General features: G+C 60.1%; 1 protein-coding gene across 1 annotated transcript; it reads left to right on the top strand.

Annotated features, from left to right (window-relative positions):
- The first annotated feature begins 346 nt into the window (after nt 1–346).
- On the top strand, nt 347–24536 carry LOXL1 (lysyl oxidase like 1). Its single transcript, XM_045795244.2, has 7 exons — nt 347–1846; nt 15651–15759; nt 18655–18792; nt 19236–19392; nt 19909–20004; nt 21611–21726; nt 24195–24536. Exons 1-7 carry the CDS (start codon nt 685–687, stop codon nt 24199–24201), a joined length of 1785 nt encoding a protein of 594 aa, XP_045651200.2. The 5' UTR covers nt 347–684; the 3' UTR covers nt 24202–24536.
- Nucleotides 24537–25013: the final 477 nt, after the last annotated feature.

Below are 25013 nucleotides of genomic sequence, written 5' to 3'. Positions count from 1 at the left end.
GGGGAAGGGGAGCTCAGGGGGGTCCTGGGGAGAGGCTGGGGCTTATTCAAGCCCAGAGAAGCCGGTAAGGTGAGATCAGGGATGCCGGGTCCAAAGCTGAGAGAAATGGCCATAGGGGTGCTGACACCCCAGCCGTGTTCTGCTTGCACCCGCAGAGGCCCCCTTCTACTCCCTGCTCCATTCCCTTCCTCAGAGGCAGGTCTGTGGCTTGGCTGGAAGCTCCAGGGACTGAGGGAGCACAGCAGCTGTGGGACAGGCAACATAGCTAAAACCCGGCGGGCCATAGGGCCCCGCGGAGGAGGCCCCAGCAGGCGGACCAGGCTGCCCGAAACCTCCCGACGCTCCCAGCCTGTTGCTTATTCATTCAGAGTGGGAAAGCGCCAGCCCAGCGGCGAGCCAGTACCGGGCTGGCCATGTAAGGCCCCCAGGCAGTCCTGCCTGTCCGGTGCCCTGCAGAGAGCCTCGTGCAGCCCTGGGCACCGCCCCTGCCCTGCCCTGACCCCTTGGCCTCGAAATGCTGTCATCGGAGGAGCCGTCCCGCTCGGGACAAGGCCAGGATGGACAAAGCTAGAGCTGGGGCAGGCAAGGAGCCGTCCTGTCCTCGAGGCCGTGGGAAGAGAAGCACGCACAGGAGTACACTCCTGAGAGCCTCTCGGTCCGCCAGGCCTCTGCAGAGGGGCCACCATGGCTCTAGCCCGAGCTGGCTGGCAGCTTGGGGCCCTGGTGTGGGGCGCCTGCCTCTGCGTCCTGGTGCACGGGCAGGAGGCGAGGCCGGGACAGGGCTCGGACCCGGGGCGCTGGCGGCAGCTGATTCAGTGGGAGAACAACGGGCAGGTGTACAGCCTGCTCAACTCCGGGTCAGAGTACGTGCCGGCCGGGCCGCCGCGCACCGACAGTAGCTCCCGGGTGCTGCTGGCCGGCGCTCCCCAGGCCCCGCAGCGGCGCAGCCAGGGAGGCCTCCGGCGTCGGCAGGCCCCGTCGCTGCCCCTGCCGGGGCGCGTCGGCTCGGACACCGTGCGCGGCCAGGCGCGGCACCCGTTCGGCTTCGGCCAGGTGCCCGACAACTGGCGCGAGGTGGCCGTCGGGGACAGCACAGGCATGGCCCGGGTCCGCACCTCCGTCTCCCAGCAACGACACGGGGGCTCCGCCTCCTCGGTCTCGGCCTCGGCCTTCGCCACCACCTACCGCCAGCCGCCCTCCTTCCCACAGCAGTTCCCCTACCCGCAGGCGCCCTTCGTCAGCCAGTACGAGACCTACGACCCGGCGTCGCGGACCTACGACCAGGGCTACGTGTACTACCGCGGCGGCGGCGGCGGCGGGGGCGCGGCGGCAGCGGCGGCCGTGGCCTCGGCCGGGGTCATCTACCCCTTCCAGCCGCGGGCGCGCTACGAGGAGTACGGCGGCGGCGAGGAACAGCCCGAGTACCCGCCGCAGACCTTCTACCCGGCCCCGGAGAGGCCCTACGCGCCGCCGCCGCCGCCGCCGCAGCCCGCCGACGGCCTGGACCGCCGCTACTCTCACAGCCTGTACCACGAGGGCACCACCGGCTTCGAGCAGGCCTACCCCGAGCCGGGCCCCGACGCGCAGCCCGCCACCGGCGGCGGCGCCGGCAGCACCTACGCCGCCGACCCCCGCCTCGGCTGGTACCCGCCCTACGCCAACGTGCCGCCCGAGGCCTACGTCCCCCCGCGGGCCGTGGAGCCGCAGCCCCCGTTCCGCGTGCTGGAGCCGCCCTACCTGCCGGTGCGCAGCTCGGACGCGCCCCCGCCAGGTGGGGAGCGCGGCGGCGCGCAGCAGGGCCGCCTCAGCGTGGGCAGCGTGTACCGGCCCAACCAGAACGGCCGCGGTGAGTACTGTCTTGCGCCCGCCGGCCACCCTCCGGGTCACGGCCACGGCCACGGCCACTGCCACGGCCGTCCGTGGGCCTCCCCTGAGCTAAGTAAGGAATCCCCCACCCGCCTCGACAGCCACTGTGTGCATCTCTCCTCCCAGCCTCCCCAGGTCCACGCGCATCACCGTTAGTGGCAGGATTTGGCCAGGCGGGCCTAGGCTCTGACCCTGGCTGGAGGGGTTGGGAGCAGAGGGACTGGCTGGGCTTGGCCAGGAGGCACCTTCCAGACCTCTTTTGGGTCATCTGGGGACAAAGGGAAGGAGTGCTTCTCCCTGCCCCTCCCTCATTTCGGTAGGGCACGTCGTCCACCCCTGGAGGTGCCCCTATGCCAGCCTCACAGGGTGAAGCAGGGAGCATCAGCATCAGAAACCTGGGTCTTCAGGGTCAGAAAGGCCTTAGAGGTTGCCCCGGGAGGTGTGGCAAGGTCCCAGTCACTAGCACCTGCGAGCTTGGCCTGGATCAGCAGGAGGTTAGGGAGGCGGCTTTTGCCCCAGGCCGGAGTCCAGACTAGATGACAGGAGTTCAGTTAGGGGGACCCTTCCAGACTGGAGAGGTAGTGAGGCACTGGCCTGGGTGCAGAATTTACGGTCCAAAAGCTCAGAAATCAAAAAAGGTAATATTTTAATGCCTTTTAGGTCAAAACTAATGCAAACATCTAAAAAAAAACCCCTGTGATGAACAAAATATCCAGCTTTTAAGTAGAATTAGTCATGGTGCCACGCTAAGCCATATCGGAGCCTGAGGCAAATTGATCCTGTCTTTATTTGAAATTTTGATATTCTGCTCATCACAGATTTTTCTGGCACTGATTTTGATTTTTAAAAGTATTGCCGCAAATACTACTTCTCTTGGCTACGGAGTATTTTTGGTGTCCAGGCCAGTGCCTCGCTCATTTCACTCAGCTCACTGTAGTCCTGGTCCTGGGGGAGAGCCCCAGGAGGGAGCTGTAGGCAGGCCTCCCTCCGGCATTTTCTGGGGGGAGGGGGGACATGAAGATACGACCCAAGCCATCTGTCCAGGAGAATACAGCGAAGGGGCAGCTTTCCTTCTTCGGACGAACAACTCCACACATGCCATTCTCAGACGGACTACCGTGGGAAGAGCCAAGGCTAGATGGCTACAGGCCCAGCCTCTGCTGTCCTAGAATTCCCCTTTCTACCTCTGTGTCTGCAAGTCCAAAGTCAGCTTCAGTCAAGGTTTCCCGTTCAGTCCCTTCAGGCTGCCATCAGTGCCCCAATTCTCTGCTCCACACCGAGGTTGCCAGGCCAGGCTCGGTAGGTGAGGGCTGAGCCCGGCAGGACACAGGGGCACAGGCACAACAGCCCCAGCCTTTGCTTCTCTCTGCCTCTGTCAGCTCAGGGACTGCTGCCTGGTCTCCAGCCGCACTGACCTGGGTGACAGGCTGCTGCTTGGGGGTGTGGGGGAGGTTGTCTGTCTCTGTCGGGGCTGCTGGAGCCCAAGGCTAGGGAAGAGGAGTTTCCCCACTGGTAGCACCCACTCCCTCACATCCACGACATAGCACTCAAGTTGGATGCTGAATCCCACTTGGAGAACCTGCAGGGCCTCGGGACAGGAGCCGGATGGGGGGCCCTTCTGCAATGTGATGAAGGATGTGTCCTACTGCCCACCATGGCCTCACCCACATCTGGTCCTCACTGAGACTTGCTACATTCCTGCCCATCTAAGCTGGGCATCGTCTGCTCCTAGAGCTCCTTGGAGGAGAGGGCATCCCACCTTATAGGGTGCTAAGCTTTCACGGTGGCTTTTCTTAGGATCCATGACCTCAGAGTAGGGCTCAGCCGGAAGTGCCCCACTTGTGGGCATGGGAGTAATCTGAGGCCTCCAGGACCACAGCACTGCTCGGTAGGCCAGGGACTCAGCATCTGTGTGCCAAGTCAGTGAGGTTTTCTAGGGCCCCTCTTTGGCCTGACGGTTCTTAAAGTGCAGAGGCGACCGGCCAGGGCAAGACCATGTCTGGAATGGGGGTGCTTGGTGCTTATCAGAGTCTCTGATCTTGCACCTCAGCCCCATTTGGGCTTAAAAGTGTTCATTTGGGGTTAAAAGTGTGCCGGTAAGCATCACATCCAGCCCCTGCCCTGGAGGACGCATAGCAAAGGGGACACATCAGTGCCGTGATGGGCAAGCATTAGAAGCATGAGCTAGGGAGGCCAGACGAGGGGCCTCCCCGGTCAGGGGCTAGGGGCTCAGGGAGGACTTCCCAGAGGAGGAGGTAACTGCGTCGCTGGCCATCGGCACCCTCCAGTCACTCCTTCCCCTAGTCTTGGGGGGGAGGGCTTGGGAGGGCGAGAGGGAATGTGGAGGCACAGGCTAGTGTGGGGCTCACAGAGAGACCAGAGAAGGAGCAGTACCTTCCACCCCATCATTGATTCCCCCTTCCCACCCTGTTAGGCCCAGACCATGGAAAATCCCAGTTAAGAGAAGGCCAAGCCTTGTGCTTGAGATCAGACCCCCAGGCCTGGTGTGGGAGTCCAGGGCAGATTCTCTGGGACTGACCTCATTCCTCCTGGCCACACACCCAGGGGTCTGAGGCTGGTGCTGGCAGCCTGTGTGTGTGTGGGCGTGGATGTGTCCTCACAACACCAAACACATGTGCGCTCCGCCCACGTCCCTCCATGTTTGGGCAGTTTCCAAGCGTCTGTCCAGAGCCCGGTTTATTCCTCTGGCGCCTGCACCCTCTTCCCTCCCACCCAGGGCTGGGGCTGCCCAGGCCTCCTGCAATCCCATTGTCTCCAACTCTGCAACTTGTAACTGGAGAGAAGACCAGGAAACAGAGGCCCAGAGAGGGTCACATACTTTGCCTGGCTCTCAGCAAATCCGTGCAGACGCCTGGAGGGTAGCCGACGGCTTCCCAGGCCTAGCTGTGTCCTCTCCCTCCACTGTGCCTCTCCCTCCACCACGGCCAGGCCCTCCCTTCTTGGCCTCCTATCCCTTCTCCTACCCCTGCCCCCTGCCTCAGCTTTGGACTGAGGTGACTCGTGATCCCTGAAGACCACAGCTCTCCCCCCCAGGGCTCCCCCTTCCAGCCCCTGCCTGCTTCACTGGCCCTGGCAGCCCCGTAAAAGCAACACGGAGCAGCCTCCCTGGCCATTCTCCCGGGGCTTGCTGATGGCTGCACCAGCCTTGCCTGGCGTAGTCCTCCACCCCCGTCCTCACATGGCCAATCAGAGCCCAGGAGGAAGCTCTGGCTGCCTCCTCGCTGGTCCCCTGCTCCCAGCCTCTCCCTGGCCAGTCCCTCTACACGTGGGGCAGATAAAGTCCTGCAGAGCTGATCGTATTATTCTCCTGCTCAAGAACGTTCTATGGCTCCCGAAGGCCTTCAGGACAAAATAAATGCCTTAGCCCACTGCTCCAGAAGCAGAGGCACTGCCTTCCTTTCCTTCTCCCTGTCTCACATCTCCACAGCCTGATGGCAACCAGGCAGCTCCCCAACCCAGAGGTGTCACCTCCTTGCACACCCAGAGGTGTTCCTAGTGTACTTCCCTCTCCATCTAGCCTCCCGCACCCAAGAAGCCAGACAGGACCCCTTTGTCCCTGAGAGCAGCCCTGACTCCCTGCCCCCATCCTTACACCTGGGCCAGCTCCCCACCCCCGCCTCCCCTTCTCCAGGTCACCTCCCTACCTCCATGGGGCTTGGAGTAGATGCAGGGAAGGACAGAAGCTGGCCGTACCCAAAAAACGTCCAGAGTTCGAGCCCCAGGATGGGGATGATAGTAACAACCCCGCCGTCTGCTGAAGAGCACCCGCCTAGCCGGGCCGCTGAAATGTGCAATGTCTATCACCCTCACAGCCTCCTGGAGAGGCGGGGACTGAGGACGGCACTCCTCTGGTGCGGAGACAGCGGAGACCTAGGGAGGTCTCTCAGCTGGCGCGGCCGAGCCTGTCGTCTCTGCCCTGCACCCAGACGACCCTAGGAGGACCCACACTCTCCCTGTGAGCCAGGTGGGGCGGGCCAAGCGCTGCGGCCTCCTCCAGCAGCTCTCTGGGCCTCAGTTTCCCCAGCTGCAGCCAGGGGAGGGAGAATGACGCCAGCATTTGTGGGCACTTTACGCATCACTGCCCTTAATTTCCACAGTGACCCCACAAGCCGGGTACTGTTCTCTGTCCCGTCTCATAAGGTGACAGGCTCGTTTGCTGATGTTCACACGGCCTCTTAGTCGTGAAACCAGGTTGTGAGTCTGCATGAACCCCCATACTGAGTCCTTGACCATCAGACGTAATTTTGTTGAACGTGATGGATTCTGGCTCCTGCTGCACACCTCACTTATTCGCTTCTTTACATACTCGCCTGTTCACGGTGCTCCAGGCATGGGTTGTGACAGGGTGAGTTGGGCCGGCGGATCTGCAAGGCTTGGGAAGCAGAGCCCCTTCCCCGTGTGGTGTTTGCGAAGACTTGCCATTCTCACTCCAGACTCTGGAAGACTTACGTCACAAGCACTTACACCGTGCTTTCTCAGTGTCTTCTACCCTTCCTGGAGCTTTATGATTGGAGTCCGTTAATCCTCGGGCAACCCTAGATACTACTTACCATCCCCATTTTGCAGATGAGTAAACTGAGGCTCTCAGAGGTTAAGTGGCTTGTCCAGGGTCACATCACAGGTGACTGGCGAGCCAGAATCACAGCTCAGCCTCCCTTCTTCCTTCCCTGAGGTTGTCTCGGGTGCTTCTTCAGAAAGAAACGGAGTCTTGAGGCTGAGGAAGCTGTCGTGAGGGGTCAGACGAGCTATGGAGACAGAGGGACCTGGGTCATCTTCCTGCTCCCCTGTTTGGCTGAAGGTCACTAGTGTCGGAACAAACAAGTTGTGTCCCGAGCAGCCGCATCTCAGGCAGACTTCCTGTCTCCTCTGTTATCATCCGCTTGCAAAGCCACATCCTCTCTCCCCTGGTCTCACAAGGGACCGTCCCTGCAAAAAGAGGCGGCTCCTATTTGAAATAACAATCATAGAAGCTGGTATTTCTTGAACGCTGTACTGTGCGCCAGACTCCGTGCTAAGCACTGGGTTTTCGTTTTCTCATTTAGTGCCCCCAGCAGCCCCGGGAGGGAGATAGTGTTACACCCCCACCCCACTCCCACCCCCCACCCCCGCCATAAGGACCAGGAGCCCGAGGCTAGAGAAGCCTAATAACTCATCTGAGGTCTCAGTGCATCAGCGGCCAGGCTGGGAGCCAGGCCGGCCCTCTGGGCCCTCTGCGCTGCCAGACGGCCCGGCCTCTCTGCCCCTGCCCCTCAGGGAAGGCTATCTCTTGTTTCTCTCAGGTCTAAAACCCTGGAAAACCCAAATTTGGACTTTTGCCTTGAGTTTGCAGGCCCCACAGGCCTTTGGGGTGGTAGCAGAGCAGGGTGAGGGATCATTAGGGCCTTAGGGGTGTCCCTCCTCCTCCCTGCTTTCCTAACCCCAGGGGTCCCCATCTCAGTATCCTGTCATTTCTGAAGGTGCGGATACACATGCGCGTGCGCGCGCGCACACACACACACACACACACACTCACACTGCCAGTAGTCCCAACCTGAGTCCACCCCACTCCTGTCCAAGCCAAGAACACATGGAAAACTCCCCAGGGCAGTGCTGGAATGGCAGGGGGTGGGGGGAGGAGGAGACGGGTGGTCCGCCCGGGCAGCCCACACCTGCTTCCAATTCCCGTGCCGGGCATTCCTGCGGAGCGGCGGTCGGCTCGGAGGCCGGAAGGAGAGGCTAGGTCTGGTCCCCTCCCCTGCTCTGACCTAACAGCCTCCTCGCCACAGACAGCTGGACCCAGAGGGCCCTTCTGTATGGACTCAGGATTACAGGGCCGGCTTGGGCCTGGCTCCCTCGCCCCCTTGCTGACGAGCACTCAGCCAACGGGCATCTCAGTGGCACCTGGAAATGGGCTGGTGCTGGTGTCAGAACATCAGAGCAGGAAGGGACTCAGGCGGGGAAGGCGAGGTCCCAGAGGCTTTTGCCATCAAAGCCTCAGGAGAAAACCCACCCTTCTCCTCCTTGTAGACCAACGGCAACCATGGGTCTTCCACCTCCAAAGCTACTCCTTTTTCAGAAGAAAGGACTTGTGGAATCAGTCCCCGCCTTTGCTTGATAATGAAGACCGCACATGCAGGCAGAGGCCCCCAGACCCCACAGGTGTTTGCGCCTGTGCTCCCGGGGCCCGCAGGCTCCAGGCCCCCCGAGCTGCGCACAGAGAAGTCAGGGTGCGCCAGACCCAGGCCTGTCCTCACCGAGGTCTCTGCCCCGGGTTGCAGGGGCCCAAGCCCCCCACCATCTCACCAGTCTCTCCTGCTCGCACCTGCTGTGCGCCAGCACCTGGGCCCACAGCTGGGCAGCAGGCAAAGGACAGTCCCACCCACCCCCAGGGCTCCGACGAGAGCAGATAGCCTCTCGGAGGAAATTGATCCATTCAGGAACTTACTGCGTGCTGGGCCCAGGCTGGAGCTGAGTATGCCTTTGCGGAAAGAAAGAGACAAAACCCTTGCCTTTGCGGACATTATATTTTCCTGCATAAACCTAATAAATAGGGAAATAATAGAATGTGGTAAGGCCTGTGGGAAAGTAGAGCTAACTAAGATCTGGGGGGGGGGGGCAGGTTGCAAAGCTGGTTAAGGCCTGCCTCCTGAAGGTGACATTTGAGAGAGGCAAAGGAGGCATTGAATGAGGCGTGCTGCGATCAGGAAGAGCATTCCAGAAAGGGGAAACAGCCAGTGCAAAGCCCTGAGGCAGGAATTCCCTGGGGGTTTCAAGTGTGTTCTGGTCTGGTTAGAGCAGAGCAGAACGGGAGGAGAGGGGGGTGAGAGGAGGCTGGCCAGAGAGGGAGCAGGACCGTGGAGGCCCCTGGGAGGACTTGGGCTTTTCCTCTCCCTGCGTTGGGGAGCTACTGCAGGCTGTGAGCTGAGCAGTGACATTGCAAGGGGGTCCCTGACCACTACGCTGGGCTGGGCGCGGGGAGGCAGGCAGGAGACTGAGGGGAGGCTGGTAGGGAGATGCAGGCGGGGATAGCAACGGAGGCGGTGGGAAGTCAGATTCAGGACCTAGTCTGGAGATGGAGCTGACGGGATTTCCCAATGGGCTGGAAGTGGGGTGTAAGAGGAAGACGGGTCAACACGAGGGTTTGTAGCGTGCGCAGCTGGAAGGATGAAGCTGCCACGAGCTGAGATGGGAAGACAGGGGGCTGAGCAGGGTTTCTAAGAAAGATGAAAGTTCAAGTCACTGTGAAGGGCCTGAGGGCCAAGGAGGGACCCAGGGGAAGTATCTGCCAGGGCCCGCAGGGGAGCGGAGGGCAGCAGGGGCCTGGGTTCACAGCGCGGACGAGTGCGAGGGAGTGACGCGTGCAAGGAGGCAGCAGACTGGCTTGGCCAGAGCGGAGGGTAGCTGACCTCCCCAAAGGTTCACAGCAGCCTGCTCCCGGCTCCGCCCAGCCTGCGTCCCGGGCTGTCACTGAACTGAACACTCACAGATCCCTCCTCGGACTTGGCCCCTGCCGCACAGGGGGGTGAGGCAGTCGCCACCCCTGGACTGTCTCTGCCCATCGAGAGGGGGCAACAGACGTGTGCTGGCAGAGCGGTGGTTAGGACTGACAAGGTAGGCTTTGGGGCCTAAAGACTGTGAACCCCTGCAAGGCCGTGTGTGTGTGTGTGTGTGTGTGTGTGTGTGTGTGTGTGTACGCACGTGTGCGTGTGTAGAATTCCAAGACAAGGCACCATTGGCGTCAGAGGCCGGGGCAGAAGAGGTCTGGTGTGCGAGGGAACTGACTCCTGGCCCTTAGGGCTATGAGATCTGGAAGGCCGGGTTAAAGCCAGACCACAGAAGGCCTTAGCTGCCACCCTGAGAAGTCTGGGCCCGATTCTGTAGGCAGTGGGGAGCCCCTGCAGGTTCTGGGCCTGGCAGTATGGCCATCACAGCTCCTTTGCCTGGGCTAGGACTGCCCCTTCGCGTCAGGCCGTGGCAAATCCCGCAGCCACTTTGCCAACCCGCTCATGGCACAGGTGCGGCCCCACTGGGTCAGCCCTGACATTTTAATGTCCTGATGATGAGATGATGTTGCAGGGCCCGGAGCTGCGAGCTCCCGCCCTGGAGGCCCTGGCCACTCATCTTTATGCAAGGCCGAGATCTATGAGCTTGCTACTTGCCCTAGGCAAGGGCTCCTCTGGAGTCTGGCTGATGAGCTGAACCCCCCCCCCCCAAATCTCACAGCCCGCTGACCGCTTCCTGCTGGACCTGGTTTATCCTCCAGCCCCAGGCTCATGAGATGAGGGCGATTTGGCGCTCCGCTTTCCTTTATCAGCTGCTTGTGAGCCGGAGGCCTGGGGAGGAAAGAGTTCAAAGGAGCCGAGGTTTATGGAACCCACAGAAAGGGGGGAAGCCAAGAGGGAAACAGGTGAGGTGTGGGCAAGTGACAGGAATGTAACCGCACTGGGCGGCCTCCAGGAGCCGCTGAGTGGGAGGGACCAGAGTTCTTCTGAAGCCGGAAGGATTTAGGTCAGACAGTGGGAGAATTTCCTGGCTGCTGAAGTACCCTCTGTAGAGGTTGTAAGAGGTCTTGGGCTCTTGCCCGCGGTGAGGGAAGAGACTGACTAGCTCCTGAAAAGTGTTTTCATCTCCAACTGTTTTTGAAGGCGTCGAACCGCTCACCGCAGGTTAGCGTTGTCTCTTCATGTCCAGATGGGGAAGCTGAGCCTAAGAAAAGTGAAGGATTTATACACCGGGGAATTGGATGAGGTGGCAAACTTGCCTTCTGGAGTCTTTCCCGGAGAAGGCCCCAGGTCCGGCCGTGGAAGAGGGAGACAGGCCCCCGGTTCCCGTAGGCCGACATGTGGGCCAGCCTAGGGTGGGGAGCATGGCGGGCTGGGCTTGAGTGCCTCGTGAAGGGGCCGGGATCCCCCTCAGAGGAAAATCCAGGGATGGAGCAGGAATGCGGAGTGCAGAAGGTCCTTATCCGGGGCTCTGGGTCTTCGCTGCCCTGGAGGGTCTGACGGGACCCCTCCAAGGCTGCCTGCAGAATGCCCTTGGGACCCGATTCCCTTACCCCCGGCCCCTCCCCAGCAGAGCAGCCTGGCTCCAGCCATCCCCAGGGCCTTTACTGCCCTCTGCCTCTGGGTCCCTCCAGCCCTGGCCCAGACTGTGCAGCCTGAATCCCTGTGTGCCCAACCCCCCTGGTCAGCACTTGGCTTCTGGGGAACAGTGCCCACCGGGGCCTGGCCCAGAGCTCTTCCAGGCCTAGAGTGGGGTAGAGGACAGTCAGAGCTGGGTAAAGGAGGCGGTGGGGCCTGGGGGGGGGGGCAGGTCTGCCCCAGGTCTCACAGAAAGTCTGTGACAGAGGAGGGTAAGAAGCCAGGCTCCTGTCTCCCTCCTGGGAGGGGAAGGTGAGATGCTGATGGTGACCAGCAACTCCTTGGGCAGCCTGAGCAAACCATGCACCCGGACTCTCTCTGGCTGGCCCCACCTTGGGGGCCCAACCCCACAAGACCGGCCATATTAGCCATGGAGGGCACACACTGTGGAGTCCTGTTTAGCCATGACAAATCGTGGGCTAGGTCGGCTTTCAGAGTTTATACATTGACTGAAAAATCAAGAAACGAATGAGATTCTAAGACAATATCATTTATATGCTCTAAGAATGCGTGCCCACCTCCAACACACTGCAGATTTTATAGAGACACAAATGTGCAAGGACATATCGGAGGGTCGGACACCAGTGAAGGTCAAAAAACACGTTATTCCAAGAGAGGGGCCTCGCCCAGACCAGCGATAATGGTTAGTTTGCTCTGACATGAGAATTATAATTAATTCAGTCTCCGCAGGTAGAGAAATGGGGGTCTCTGGGAGATGTTCTCATTAGAACCCCCTATAGAGTCTCCAGTGCCAGGTCCCAGGGCTGGATGATTCCATATATTCTGGATAAAAGATTCCAGCCCCTCCTCAGAATGACATCCCCACGACTGGGTGTTCTCCCTGCTTTCTGAGTAAGCCTTACCCACTCTCGAGGGCCTTCCGCACACTTCTCGGGATGGTGGGTGGGCACATGGTCGCTGTGTAGCTGTGCTTCGGGCAACATGGGCCAGCCTGCCTGGAGGGCCTGTTTGTACCCTCTAAGCTGGAAGCAGCAAACCAATCCCCTATCCCTACGTCTGCAAGCCCCTGCTCACGCCTTCCCTCCCCTGCTTCTAGCAACACAGGGGTGCCCCCCAAGTCCCAGCCCCCTGGGACTGAGAGCCCAAGCGTGGGGGTCTGCTGCTGATGGAAGCTGATGGGATACCTTGTAGGAGAGCAGGCGGAGAAGGAGGCATCATGCCAGCTGAGGGAGGGGCCTGCGGTGCCCAGGGACCTCTGCAGGGGGTCCCCTCCTCTGACCAGGGTAGGGGGACCCAGCCTGAACTCCCAAGGCTACTCTCTTTTCCAGCGGCTTCCCCCAGTGTGACAGTGGTGGAGCATGGCCAGGGGGAGCCAGTTAGGGGGGACACAGGACCCCTGGGATGGCCAGAGATACAAAACAGAGAAAATAAAATAATGATAAGAGTGATTCCATTTAAGGTCTAGAAAAGGCATCACTACCTACAGTGGTTAAAAAGCAGAGTAATGGGGGCGCCTGGGTGGCACAGTCATTAAAGCGTCTGCCTTCGGCTCAGGGCGTGATCCCGGCCTTCCAGGATCGAGCCCCACGTCAGGCTCCTCCACTGGGAGCCTGCTTCTTCCTCTCCCACTCCCCCTGCTTGTGTTCCCTCTCTCGCTGGCTGTCTCTATCTCTGTCGAATAAATAAATAAAATTAAAAAAAAAAAAAAAAGCAGAGTAATGGTTACTTGGGGTGGTGGAGGAGGAGAGGGGGATTTATTGGGAGGGAACGGGAGGGAACTTTCAGGGATGATGGAAACAATGTGTAGCTTGATGGTGGTGTCACACCGTGTGCACCATTTGTCAAAACGTACCAATCTGTAAGTCTGCATTTGACTGTGTATAGATTATACTTCCAAAGAGTTCATTTTTATAAAAAGAGTATTAAGTGGAGTCCTAGGAGGAGGTGGGGAGCGTCTCCGAGGGCTGCTCCCACCCGCTGTGCAACCACAGACAAATTCATTGCCCTCTCTGAGCCTTGGTCCCTCCAGCACCCCGTGTGCCCTGCTGCCTTGTGGGGGACGGGCTGCGGAGCACGCTCAAATCACTGGAACAGTAAAGCATCTAGCCACTAATCATTAAAGAAACTTGCCTGACAGGGGCCAATGTGACAGGGCAGTCAGTCAGCCCCAAAGCATGGTGGGTTGCCTGCTAACGGGGTGAGTGGGACCTAGTCCCTGCCCTCCGAGAGCGCAGAGTCTGGAGGGGAGTAGACCCAGGTAAACACAATGAAATCTACTTATGGATCAAGACGGATTTAGTGGTGAGACAGACATACGTGCGGCCTGGAATGTCACTGCCAGGCAGGGAGGACTTCCTGGAGCAGGAGGCTTGTGTGTGGACCTGTGATTCCTCAACAGTAAGAGGAGGATGGTCATCTGTGGCCAAGGCCAGGGCTCAGACTGTGAGGACCAGCTCTGAGATGTCTGTCCCTAGTCTTCCTCCCGAACCCCCACATGTAGACGGTATAGATGCCCCTCCCGCATGGCCTTTGGAGCTTACAAAACAAAACAAAACAAAACCCACCCACTCAGAGTAAAAAAGGATTCATGATGTCAAAGGAATTCCTTAAAAACTGTTTTCAGGGCAGAGTTTTCAGTACCCAGTCGGGACGAACAATGAGGTCGCGGTTCGGAGTTGGTGATGGTATCCAGCCTCGGTGTGTTTGGAGTCAGCGTAGGACCAGGGTCGGGGTTCAGTCATAGGCCAGGAGGGGCACCAGCCCTCGCCCTCCCTCTGCATCTCTGGCCTCTTACTCAGCTGGCTCTCCAACCGTCCCTGGACTGTAGAGCCAGCTCATGGAATGGCCTGGAGAGGAAGGGTCGGGCCAGAAAAGCTTTGAGGAGACATCTGTGCGTTGTTTATTGAAACCGGGCCTGGGGTGGGGGAGGCAGGCCGCCTGGTGCCAAATACTGGGTCTCAGGAGGCTTCCGGCCCAGCTCACCCACCCCCACACGTTGCTGCGGGCAAGGCACTTTGATAATGGGGAAGGGGACCACTCCTGTCTTCCTCACCTCCCCCCCGCTGGAGGCTTCCAGGTACCAGAGGGTGAGAAGCAGCTTGGCAGGGAGGTGGGCCCTTGCATTGAGGGCCCAGGGATCCCCGGGGAAATGACTGCAGGCATTCCTGGAGCTTGAGTAACGGCACCTCGGCTGGCCAAGACGGCCCCCCATCCTCACCCACCCTTGTGCTCCAAGCTTCCTCTTCATTCCGAGTAGGTGAGATCACACTGGCTGCCTGGACCAGGCTCCGGCATGAGGCCCAGGCCCAGGGTGAGCCGGGCTGGGGTCTCAGAGCCCAAGGGATGTGTGTGGGAGGGTCTGCCTCACCCTCGGGACCCGAAAGCTGACAAGAGGGTTTTGGCAGCAACAAGAGGGTCTGGAATGCTGTCTGCATGACTCAAGTCTCCGCACCTTACTTGCCCCCCAAGAGCAGAGGGCTTGACAGAAACTGGGGAGCCACCAGTAGCCACATGTCCTTGCTTAACTGCCAGAGTCCTGGGAGCCTGAGGGTGAGGGGACAGAGAGGCCCCAGGCTCACTCACCCTGAGGTCAGTGGCCAAGCTGGGGGAGAGCCCAGTGCTCTGGAGTCCCCCTGCCCACGTCCTCCCCCATCCCGTGCCCCATCCCTCCTGCACTCCCAGCAACCAGCTCGGATCGTTCCTTCTTTCTTCCAGTGCGGTTAGGGTCCGGACACCTGAGTTTGGTTTCTGCTAATTCCTAATAACGCATGCTCCCTGGGACCAACTCAGACACGGAGGTGAGGGAGGTGCAGCGTGGACAGGCCCCTGGCTCTAGCGCGTCCCGGGGAGCGAGTGATCACAGGGCCTGAGCAGACTGCAGACTTCCCCAGGGCCCTGCAGGGGAGGCAGCCGGGCCCCTCAGGTTGGAGGCCAGAGGATGCAGACAGGGGAGGGTGCGGTCAGGTCTGGGGGCCGATGGCAAGAAGGAAGAATTCTGAGAAGGTCGGGCTGGGTGCCCAGGCCGAGAATCCTGCCCTGTCAGCAGCCTACTCTAGGGATGTGTTTTCCTGCTTGCCCTTCCCTTCCTGAGCACCCCGCTTGTGCCAACCAACATCCACCTGGCTCTGCCCGTGAGCTTTCTGGGGGCCACTTGCGGCCAGAGCCCAGGGCTCTCCTGGTGGTTCAGGAAGACTGCTGGCTGCAGAGGGCATCCGGGGGCTGGTGTCCAAGGCCTGGGGAACGAGGACATGGAGGGAGTGCCTCTGTCAGGAAATTGCTTGGTTCACTCAGTCCTGCCTCCAGGCCCCTGTTCCCGCAGCTCGCCCTGCCAACTATACCCTTGCCTGTTCTCCGGCTCACCAGACTCCTTCCTGCCTCCCAGACCTCGCTCCTGTCCCAGCTCTTCCAGGGATTCTCAGGGGCTCCCACAGCACAGAGCTCCACAAGTGAGCCCCCGTTCCCTGACCTCCGTGGCCCACACCTGAGCCCAGAGGGAATTGTTCCAATTACACCCCTTGCTCAGGTTAGGAGGCTTCTCGGAGGAGGCGACAGCCTGTATAGAGGAAGGAGAATGGTAAAGGGTGCTTGGGGTTGGGGAGGTCTCTGGGCATTAGCCGTGGCCAGCCTGACACCCCTTGACGCCAACTCTTGCCCCCTCCTCCGTGTCTCCCACTCCATCTCCAGGCCTCCCTGACTTGGTCCCGGACCCCAACTACGTGCAAGCGTCCACTTACGTGCAGAGAGCCCATCTGTACTCCCTGCGCTGTGCTGCGGAGGAGAAGTGTCTGGCCAGGTGAGGGGCTGAGGCTGAGGTGGGGGATGTGGGGACAGTCTCGGGGCGGTCACCCAGAACCCGCGCTCATGCCGGCCAGGCTGCACACAAGCCGAATGACCCTGACCAAGCCCTGAGCCCCTCGGTACCCTGACATCTTCGTCTGTGAGTCTCACCTGCTCCCAGGGAGCCGGGAGGGGAAGGGGACAAGCGAGCATGTCTGTTCAGGTCACTATACAGGGAACTTTACCATGGCATTGAAACCTTCGCAGCAGCCCTGAAGGTATGTGCTTTTCCAGTCAGGCAGCTGAGGAGCAAAGAGAGGAACTAGAACCTTCCCACTCCGAGCTGCCCCATGAGAACGTGCTCCCACAGGGACCCAGGGAAGTCCAGTGGGGGAATAGCCTTCAGGATAGTGGGCAGGAGTGCGGGACCGTCTCCACGGAGGACAGCTGTGGCTCTCCCGGCGGGCCAGGGGACACGGTGACAAAGAGGCCTCAGTGACGTGTGGCAGTGGAGAGAGAGGGCGAGGAGACCAGTCTGCAAGACCTCAGAAGGGGAGCCCAGCCAGCTCCCCCTTATTCCTGGGTGACTCTCCCTCCTGCAGAGCTCGCTTCTAATGTATTAACCTCAAATATTCTGGTCAAATACATGTGCATCGGGACATCCCCCTGTGCTAAAAGCATTAGCTAAAGATGACACTGTCCTGCCTCGTCCGTTGACATCCCTCTGTGTTGGACAGCACCTATTTTTCTTAATTACTTGCTGCCTTTTCGTTTGTTTGGTTTTGCATTTTAAGTCTTTATTTGCTTTTACTCTTCAGTATCTGGGAAGCCCTTGGGAATCTCAGCCTTTCCCCGCTTCCGGAACTGCCGCCCGTCAGAGTAGCTCCCCCGCAGGGCCTTCTCTAGCCATAACGAGATCAGGCACTTGCACCAGAATGTAGCTTTGCTCGCTGCTCCCTTGGCTAGAATGTCTTGCCCTTGATCGTGGGTAACCAAAACCACGGAAAGCGAGACCGCGGATGGGGGTCCACTGTAGCGCTCAGCCAGCCTGCGCAGTCAGGTCTGGTCTCGTCAGTTGTCCCTGGCAAGAGAGCATCGTGGTCATGTTGCCGCCACAACGCCCCCAGCAGGGAGCACCTCACAGCCTCCACGGCAGTCCACCGAGGCCGAGTTTCGAGGTGTTTGAGTCAAAGCCAGATTATCGCTCTGGTCTTCACAGAGCATCCTGCGGGCCCAGACCTGAGCTCCCCGACAGACTGGGGAGGGGGCAGCCTGGTCCCGGTCCTGGTCCACTGTAGCGGGGCCCCTCAGCCGCCCTGATGACAGGACCCAGCCGCAGAGAGTGGGAGGAGAGCTGGCGTGAGCAGCCGTCAGGCCGGAGCTGTCAGGGGAGGTCCGAGAAGGGAATGGTCAGAGGAGGAAAGGCCCTGCCAGGCCGGGCAGCAGGGGCAGCGGGGCGTGGGGCACAGACCGACAGCCCCAGCAGAACCACGGCTGGGGCGGCTGGGCCCTCTCAGATCGTCGAAAGTACGCGCCGCAGAGCTGCCAGTGCCCAGACCGCGGCAGAACCCAGACGAGGCAAGGGTCTCGCTCCAAGTCTCACCGCGACTCTGTGGCCAAGCTGGGCCTCGAACCTCGGCCCTGATGGGTTCCCACGGTGTGCTGAGCCGAACAGAAGGGCAGGATTGAACTGAACAGAGGGAAGGAGGATGTTTTGTTCCAACCCAGACACAGACAGATTCCAAGCCTCCCCCAGACAAGGCCAAGGGCCTTACGTCCTGGCAGACAGGAGCCTGCACGCCTGTTGTGCAGACATCCTCTCGGAGAGAGAGCTAATCCCTACAACTGGCCGCCTCCTGCCTCTGGCTTCAGGACCCAGACCTTACCAAGTGCCAGGGAAGTGCCCCGAGGCCGGCCAGGACAGCTGTCAGCAGTCCTCTGGGGAAGGGAGGAGCCTCGGTCGCTGCTACGCACGTGTGTGTCTGTGTGTGTGTGTGTGTCTGTCTCCCCTTGCTGCTGCCCCTCATTCCTCTCTCTCTCTCCTCTTCTCGCAAAGCCCCTCTCAGTTGGGAATTAGGGGTCGGCAAGCACATTGTGAGCAGGCCATCTGCAGCAGACCCCAGCTCCCCAAACAGAAAAGGGCAGGTCGCTGGCCGGCAGCCACGCAGTCAGGGAAAGGTGGCCTAGTCACACTGCCTAGCTCAGGGGGCCTGTGGTATCAGGCTGGGCCACAGGAGGTGCCGTTAGAGTTCACAGGCAGTCAAGATGCCTCTACTTGAGGCCATCAAGACAGACTTCCTGGAGGAGGGAACCTGAGTTAGGCCTAGGAGGCTGGGTGAGTTCCGGGTCAAATGAACAGCACAGGCAGCAGTACAGATGAGCAGGAGTGAAGTCTGCTTGAGAAAGTGTTTGGAGCTGGAACCCCAGGATGTGCGGGGAGCAGCAGGGTGGACAGGAACAGGAAAGTGAAGAGGCTTTGACACTGAAGAGCCCGAGAGTGTTTCTTAGGCCCGTACATGAGATGTGGCGTACTTTGGTCAACAGTCAGGGCTCTGTCCACTTATCAGAATCTCCTGGATAAGGGCCACTTTTAAAAAGCCCTCCAAAGATTTTGATATGCCCCCCCCCCCGCCGAGGCTGTCACCAGCAGAGAGTCACCTGCAGGTGTGATTGTCCTTGTTGGGCCCAATGCCACTTCAGAAAGACTTCCTTGGTAGCTGCTGGCCACGTGCTGAAAGCCAGAAAGGAGGGGACAGGCCGGCCCAGGTGCTCGGGAGAGATGGGGAGAGGCCTAAGCCTCGGCCACAGGACGGGGAGTCCGTTGAGAGGATCTTCAGGGACAAGTCGGCCCATTCTGGGTGTTGGTGTCACAGGACCCAGCCCCACTCCGGTCTCCCACCTGTCCCTGCAGCACAGCCTACACCCCTGAGGCCACCGACTACGACGTGCGGGTGCTGCTACGCTTCCCCCAGCGCGTGAAGAACCAGGGCACCGCGGACTTCCTCCCGAACCGGCCGCGGCACACGTGGGAGTGGCACAGCTGCCACCAGTGAGTGGGGCCCCTCCTGCGGGCCGGGCACCTCGGTGCCTGAGCTCCTCCCCCTGCTGGTGCTCTGCGAGGAGCACGTGCTGGTGGGAGGGCCTGCTGTGATTGCACCACGGGGGCAAGAGCTCTTTAGCAAAAGCTTGACTGGAAGAGGATGGGTCTTCAGGGATGGAAATGTCTAGAACACAGGGAATAGCCCACGGGAAGCTAGTCCAGGTGGGAGCCTGACAAGGAAGTGAGGAGTCCCGAGGAGGTGCTCTCCCAGGGTGATCTGGCTAGCTGGGGAGCCCCAGAGACCCTGCCCTGGGGGACACAGGGGACCAAGGAGCCCCGGGAGCCCAGACTGGTCAGGTGGCCATGTCACCGCAGGCTTACCAGGACCGTCTCAGGAAGCCCAGGCGTGACCAGGCCCCCTTCCCTCTCCTCCCCCTGTCCTCTGCCCCCAGACACTACCACAGCATGGATGAGTTCAGCCACTATGACCTGCTGGATGCAGCCACGGGCAAGAAGGTGGCTGAGGGCCACAAGGCCAGCTTCTGCCTGGAGGACAGCACCTGTGACTTCGGCAACCTCAAGCGCTACGCGTGCACCTCTCACACGCAGGTCCGGCTGGGTGCGAGGGCCAGGGTGGGGACCCAGGAGTGTGGGGACGAAGCGCTGCCCAGGGGAGCGGCTGGGCCAGTGCCGGGGCTCCTGGCCGCTCCGCTCAGTGGGAGCAAGGGTCTTCTCACCAGTCATCAGTTCGCTACGGGGTCCCTTCCTGCATTGCTCCCAGGCATGTCTGCCGCTGGAAAGAAAGGAGCATTCCAACGAAGTCTAGACGGCATGGTGTTCTGTTGTCTGTTGGTCCACCCAAATCCACCTTTCTGTCGGTCTGTCCAGGCATCACGGAACGTCTCTCTGTCCTGCCTGTCTCTTCATCTGTTCCTCCATCCAACTCTCCAGGCATCCCCCTCCTTCAGTCCCTCCCACCTGGCTGTTACGCCTCCCTATTTTCAGTCTGATCCTTCCACCAGCAGGCTCTAGAAGGGAGGAAGGAGGGGCCCAGATTGCTGGAGTGGCTGGGTGGCTCTGAGGAGTGCCCAGCACCCCAGCCTTGACTCCTGTCCCTTTTCCCAGGGCCTGAGCCCCGGCTGCTATGACACTTACAACGCGGACATCGACTGCCAGTGGATTGACATAACCGATGTGCAGCCCGGAAACTACATCCTCAAGGTGGGTCTCCCGGTCTGGGGCGCCCCCTCCCACCTGCCGCTCCTGCTCCGTGTCCCTGCCTCTGGGATGCACTTCAGCCTCTGGGACATTCCCCCCTCCCTGGCTGCGGACATCACGCAGAGGTCTCCTCTTCCCGTTGGAGGGTCTTAGCCTCAAGCAGGCAGAGCCTCCCTTTCCGTAAAGACAAGGAAGCTTTGGCCCGGGTGTGGCGATGCTAGGGGAGGTAGTGACGCTGTCTTCCCTAGGCGACAGAGGACTTGGAAAGCTCTGCGGTGCACCCCCCTGTCTGCAGACAGGGGAGACTTTGTGCTATCTGCAAGAGGACCCTGCCGTGCTCTGAGAGAGACCCTCTGCTCCTCATAGGGACCCCTGCAAAGCCAAGGGCTCCTGGGACCAAGAGTCCCTTCTGGCCTGAACCCCTTCTCCAATGTGTACTCGTGCCGGTGCCACCTCCCTTGGGGTGGGGGTGGGTAGAAAAGCATGTCAAGGACACACAGCCCAGTGTGGTCCGTCCATGCCGGCCGCGCAGACACCGGCGTATCGTGGCCTCCTGCGTGCAGGTGCGAAGACAGGGCGGGAAACCATTCTGCCCCGGGACCCCCTGCTCCACACCCAAGGGCGGTAAAGATGGAGCAGTGAGCATGAAGACAGGCTTGAGATGGGCTTGGACCCGCATGAACACGGCCTGCTGGGAAAGCTGCATTTGGAACATAGCAACCCGGGAGCCCCTGGTTACGGCCGTCTGCATGCCTCCCGGCAGGCTCAGTGGGCCCCCTGCTCCGCCTCAGCCCCAGGAGCCAGGGTTGTCAGGGGTATTCTTCCCCTTCCTGTGTTCGTCCACTCACCACAGGTGTACAAAGGCCCCTCTGAGTTCCAGGCACTCGGAATTCAAACCACATCAGTAATGACACTTCCTGCCCTGGGCGAGTGTGTAAAGGATTCAAAAGTAACATGTCCTTAGATGTTCTGCAGCTATCATTCTGGGTGTAGCCTACCCCAGTGCAGCCCCCCCCCCCAGTTAATCCCACATTCAGATGGCTTCCTTGTGTCCCCACAGCTCTTCTCCAGACAAAAGGCCCAGGTTATACCTGGGCCAACATCTCAGTGAGTGTCAGGCATCCCTGGGCCCAGGGCGGGAGATGCCACCTGGCAGCGGACAGCTCTTGCCTGGGTCACCTCAGCGGACGTGTGTGGTCAAGGGTGCCAGCCTCGGACTGGGAAGACCAGGCTTGGGGCCCCTGCTCAGCCCCTCATTCACTGCAGTGTTCCCCGGGGCAGGGATTCCACCTCTCCGACCCTGAGCGCCCCACACAGGGCCCACCTGGCCTGGGCTCTGGCTCTGGGCAGCTTTCTGTCTTCCAATAGGAGTGATCCGGTGACGTTTTCTTCGACCACGAGCTGTCTCTTCTTTCCTGTCTCCGCATCTCTCCGTGTCTCTGCATCAGTGGGTCTCTGTCTCCATAGCTCTTGGTCTCAAGTGGTCTTTCTCCACCTTCCTGTCTCCTCCTCTCTGTCACCTCCATGTCTGTCTGCGCCCCCAGCACCCGCCCTGGGGCCCCGGTGAAGTGCAGCCCCCTGACCAGATCCCTCTTCCCTCCTTCGGCAGGTGCACGTGAACCCGAAGTACATCGTTCTGGAGTCAGACTTCACCAACAACGTGGTGAGATGCAGCATCCACTACACAGGCCGCTACGCCTCTGCCACAAACTGCAAAATTGTCCAGTAAGCGCTCACCCACCGCCCTCCCCGCTTCCCGCGCCGGCCGTGCGAACCGCACAGGGTGCCAGCGCCCCGCCCCGCGTCACCTTCCCAGCCAAACATGGCGGCGCGGGGGGGAGCCCCGTCCATGCCAACCCCGAGCTGAGCGCTCATGGTGGGGCCCCGGCCGCGGGCTGTTGATCCGGGGCCAGGTTGTGCGGCCCCCTAAACTCTCCAGGGGGAGCCAGCAGGAGGCAGCACAGCTGGGGGGACGTCTGCAGTCCTGGTTCCGAGCCTTCTTTGCCCCGTGACATCAGGCAGGTCGCCTCACCTCTCTGAACCACTTTTCTCAGCTACAAAAGAGGCCCTTCCCGTGTAGCCTTGTGAGATGAAAAGACTGAAAGGCCTGATGTCTGGGGTTGGAGAGCCGTCCCAGGGGTGCTCGGGGATGGCAGCTGTGTGAGCGGCAGTGTCTCTGTCCTGGGGATTAAATGAAACAGTCCCAGATTAGAACTCGCTCTGGTTGGGATGACCTGTCCCCAGGGCCGGGGCCCGGCCATACCCGAAGCTGAAGGACTCCGGCCCAGGCCTTTGGCTCATGGCTCCCCAGGCCATGTGTCTTCAGCCTGTCTCCTGATTCCCCACGTGAAGTACTTTGCAGAGGGACCGTCTGCTTACAAACTCACCGTGAAACCCCACCCCGCTCCGCGGGAATTTACAATGGCGGGTCAGCCCAAAGCAACTCCTTTCCATTAAGACAAAAACAAAACAGGAGTAGTCCTAGAACTTCAGTCCATCAGCTGGGGGACAAAGGGCAGAGATTTCAAGGCCCAGAGAAACAAAAGTGTATGCTTATGAATGATTGACAGGTATGAAGTGTAGCCTGTGACCAAGTTCAGGGCTCAGCGTGTGTCAAGGATTAGGGCTCAGTGTGTGACCAGGATTAGGGCTCAGTGTGTGACCAGGGTCAGAGTTCAATGTCTGGGCAGAGTCAGGACTCAGTGTGTGACCAGGATTAGGGCTCAGTGTGTGACCAGGGTCAGGACTCGGTGTCTGAGCAGGGTCAGGGCTCAGTGTGTGACCAGGATTAGGGCTCAGTGGGTGACCAGGGTCAGGACTCAGTGTCTGAGCAGGGTCAGGGCTCAGTGTGTGACCAGGATTAAGGCTCAGTGTGTGACCAGGGTCAGGACTCTGTCTGAGCAGGGTCAGGGCTCAGTGTGTGACCAGGATTAGGGCTCAGTGGGTGACCAGGGTCAGGACTCAGTGTCTGAGCAGGGTCAGGACTCAGTGTGTGACCAGGATTAAGGCTCAGTGTGTGACCAGGGTCAGGACTCTGTCTGAGCAGGGTCAGGGCTCAGTGTGTGACCAGGATTAGGGCTCAGTGTGTGATCAGAGTCAGGACCCGTTTAGAGACAGCCCTTTTACCCTTCAGCTGCTACCTCTAAGCTGACTGTTCACACACACACACACACACACACACCCGCATGTATATTAAAAATGAGAATAGCAGCTTCTAGTTCAGTTCAGAGATTAGATTCCTCATAAATTGAATTTGATCAGAATTGTCCAGGTCACAGAGTATGTTTAAAACAACTGACTCCTGCCCCATCCCTGGCACCTTGGCTCTTTCGTAGGCCTGGGTTTCTGACCTACTCCCTCCTCAGGGCCTGTCTCATTCAGCCATTCCCAATTCAGGGGTCACCTAAATGGTAGAGGGTTTCTGGGAAGCAAGTCCATGGAAGGAGAAGGAGGAAGTAAGGAAGGGGCACACAAGAATAAAAGGGGGCCAGAGGGTGTGCAGGGAGGCAGGGGGCCTACATCCCTCTCTCGTCCTGCCTGCCGCTGGGAAGGGTGGATTGAAACAGCATCCCATTTCCCGGCCATGCCATGAGCTAGGCCCCTCAACAGGGCAGACAGAGAAGCAGCCCCCTGCCCCCCTCTGGCTCCCCTGGGGGCCTGCGGGCCAGGGAAGGCGGAGGCCCTTCTTTCCAAGCCCTTTACATAAGTGCTTGGAAAGGCTCAAGTCTTATTAGAGTGTCTCTGGTACCCTGACCGCAGGCGGGCGGCCGGGCCAGCGCACAGGAAGCCGGACGCAGTGTTCCCAGAACGGCCACGGGACTGACGCCTGTGGCTTTCGATCATGTTTCTGAAGAGGAGGAAGGAGGCTTTTTTAAAAAGTACTTTGTTAGAAAAAACAAGAAAGTGTTCCCAGACGGTAGCAGCTCTACTAATGGCCTAGAGAACACTGTGGACTCAGGGCACGGGCGGGGGGTGGTGCTGAGACGGCCCCTGAATGGTGGGGGAGGCCGGGACACCCCTCTTCTGGAGGCTGGGGCTGAGGGTTCCACCCGCGCCTGCCCTCCTTCCCACGTGGGATCCGGGCGGTGGAAGGGGAGCCCTCCGCTGGGCACGCAGTGGCGGGCCAGGCTGACAGTTGAGTGAGGGGGCCTGCCCTGCACCCCACCACTGACCTGCAGGCTTTCTTTTCTTAGATCCTGATCTCGCAGAGGACGGACAAACAGCCCATCTCCCCACTTCCCAAAGCCGGCCTGGCTCCCCAGGAAGCCTCCTGCCAGGACCGACCTGGCCTGAGGGGCCCAGCCCCCGCACCCCACAGGCAGGGGCAGCTGGAAGCCACAGGCATCCCTCCCTGCCGGCCTCAGGGAGCAAACGCAGACCGAAACCACAGGGATTCCGGATGCCAGGCCCAATTTTGTACTTAACTCTTCTCTACAACGGTATTTTGCCGGTTGTTGGTTTTTATTTTTTATATTTTGGCCATATCACAGAGCAAGATTGCCCAGGCCTGGGCTGAATAAAACAAGGTTTTTCTACGCTGTGGCTCTGCACTGTGGCCTGCCGGCTGGGCTGGCCAGAGCGAGGGCGGGCTCAGGGGACGGCCTCGGGCTTCCTCCTTCCCCTAGCAGAATGTGGGAAGGACGGCCACCACCTGTCAGGACCGCAGCTTGACCAAGAGGGCATCCAGGCCAATGTGGAAACTCCGTGGGTTTATCCCAAGGCCGAGCCCGCTATGTGGCAAGGGGCCCACATCCCTGAGGGAGGGACCGGGGGGGGGGGCAGCTCTAGCCCTCTCACCCCTGCTTAGGGTCCCCCTCCTCCAGCTCCCCTCCTCCTGCAGCCTCACGCTCCCACCCCCTCCCTTTCTCACACCGTCCCTCGCTCCACCAGCCACGCACTGCCTTACTCACATACTGAGTACTTCCTGGATGCACCTGGGTCTGGCCATCAGGGAGCTCACAAGGAAGGGAGGAGCGTGTTCCCCGCGCCTAGTGAGACCCTGGGAAATGGGA

Source organism: Ursus americanus, chromosome 28 (genome assembly GCF_024610735.1).
Source record: "Ursus americanus isolate L20-20 chromosome 28, mUrsAme1.1.p, whole genome shotgun sequence".
NCBI classification, from domain to species: domain Eukaryota; kingdom Metazoa; phylum Chordata; class Mammalia; order Carnivora; family Ursidae; genus Ursus; species Ursus americanus.
Note: the sequence above shows the minus strand (reverse complement) of the source record. Positions and strands in the feature narration are given on the sequence as shown.

Bases quoted from the DNA above. Each gene is read 5' to 3' on its own strand.
- LOXL1 (XM_045795244.2), top strand. From the start codon at position 685: ATGGCTCTAGCCCGAGCTGGCTGGCAGCTTGGGGCCCTGGTGTGGGGC. The intron at 1,847-15,650 runs GTGAGTACTGTC...CTCCATCTCCAG, and splicing joins GCCCAACCAGAACGGCCGCG to GCCTCCCTGACTTGGTCCCG. The intron at 19,393-19,908 runs GTCCGGCTGGGT...CCCTTTTCCCAG, and splicing joins CGTGCACCTCTCACACGCAG to GGCCTGAGCCCCGGCTGCTA.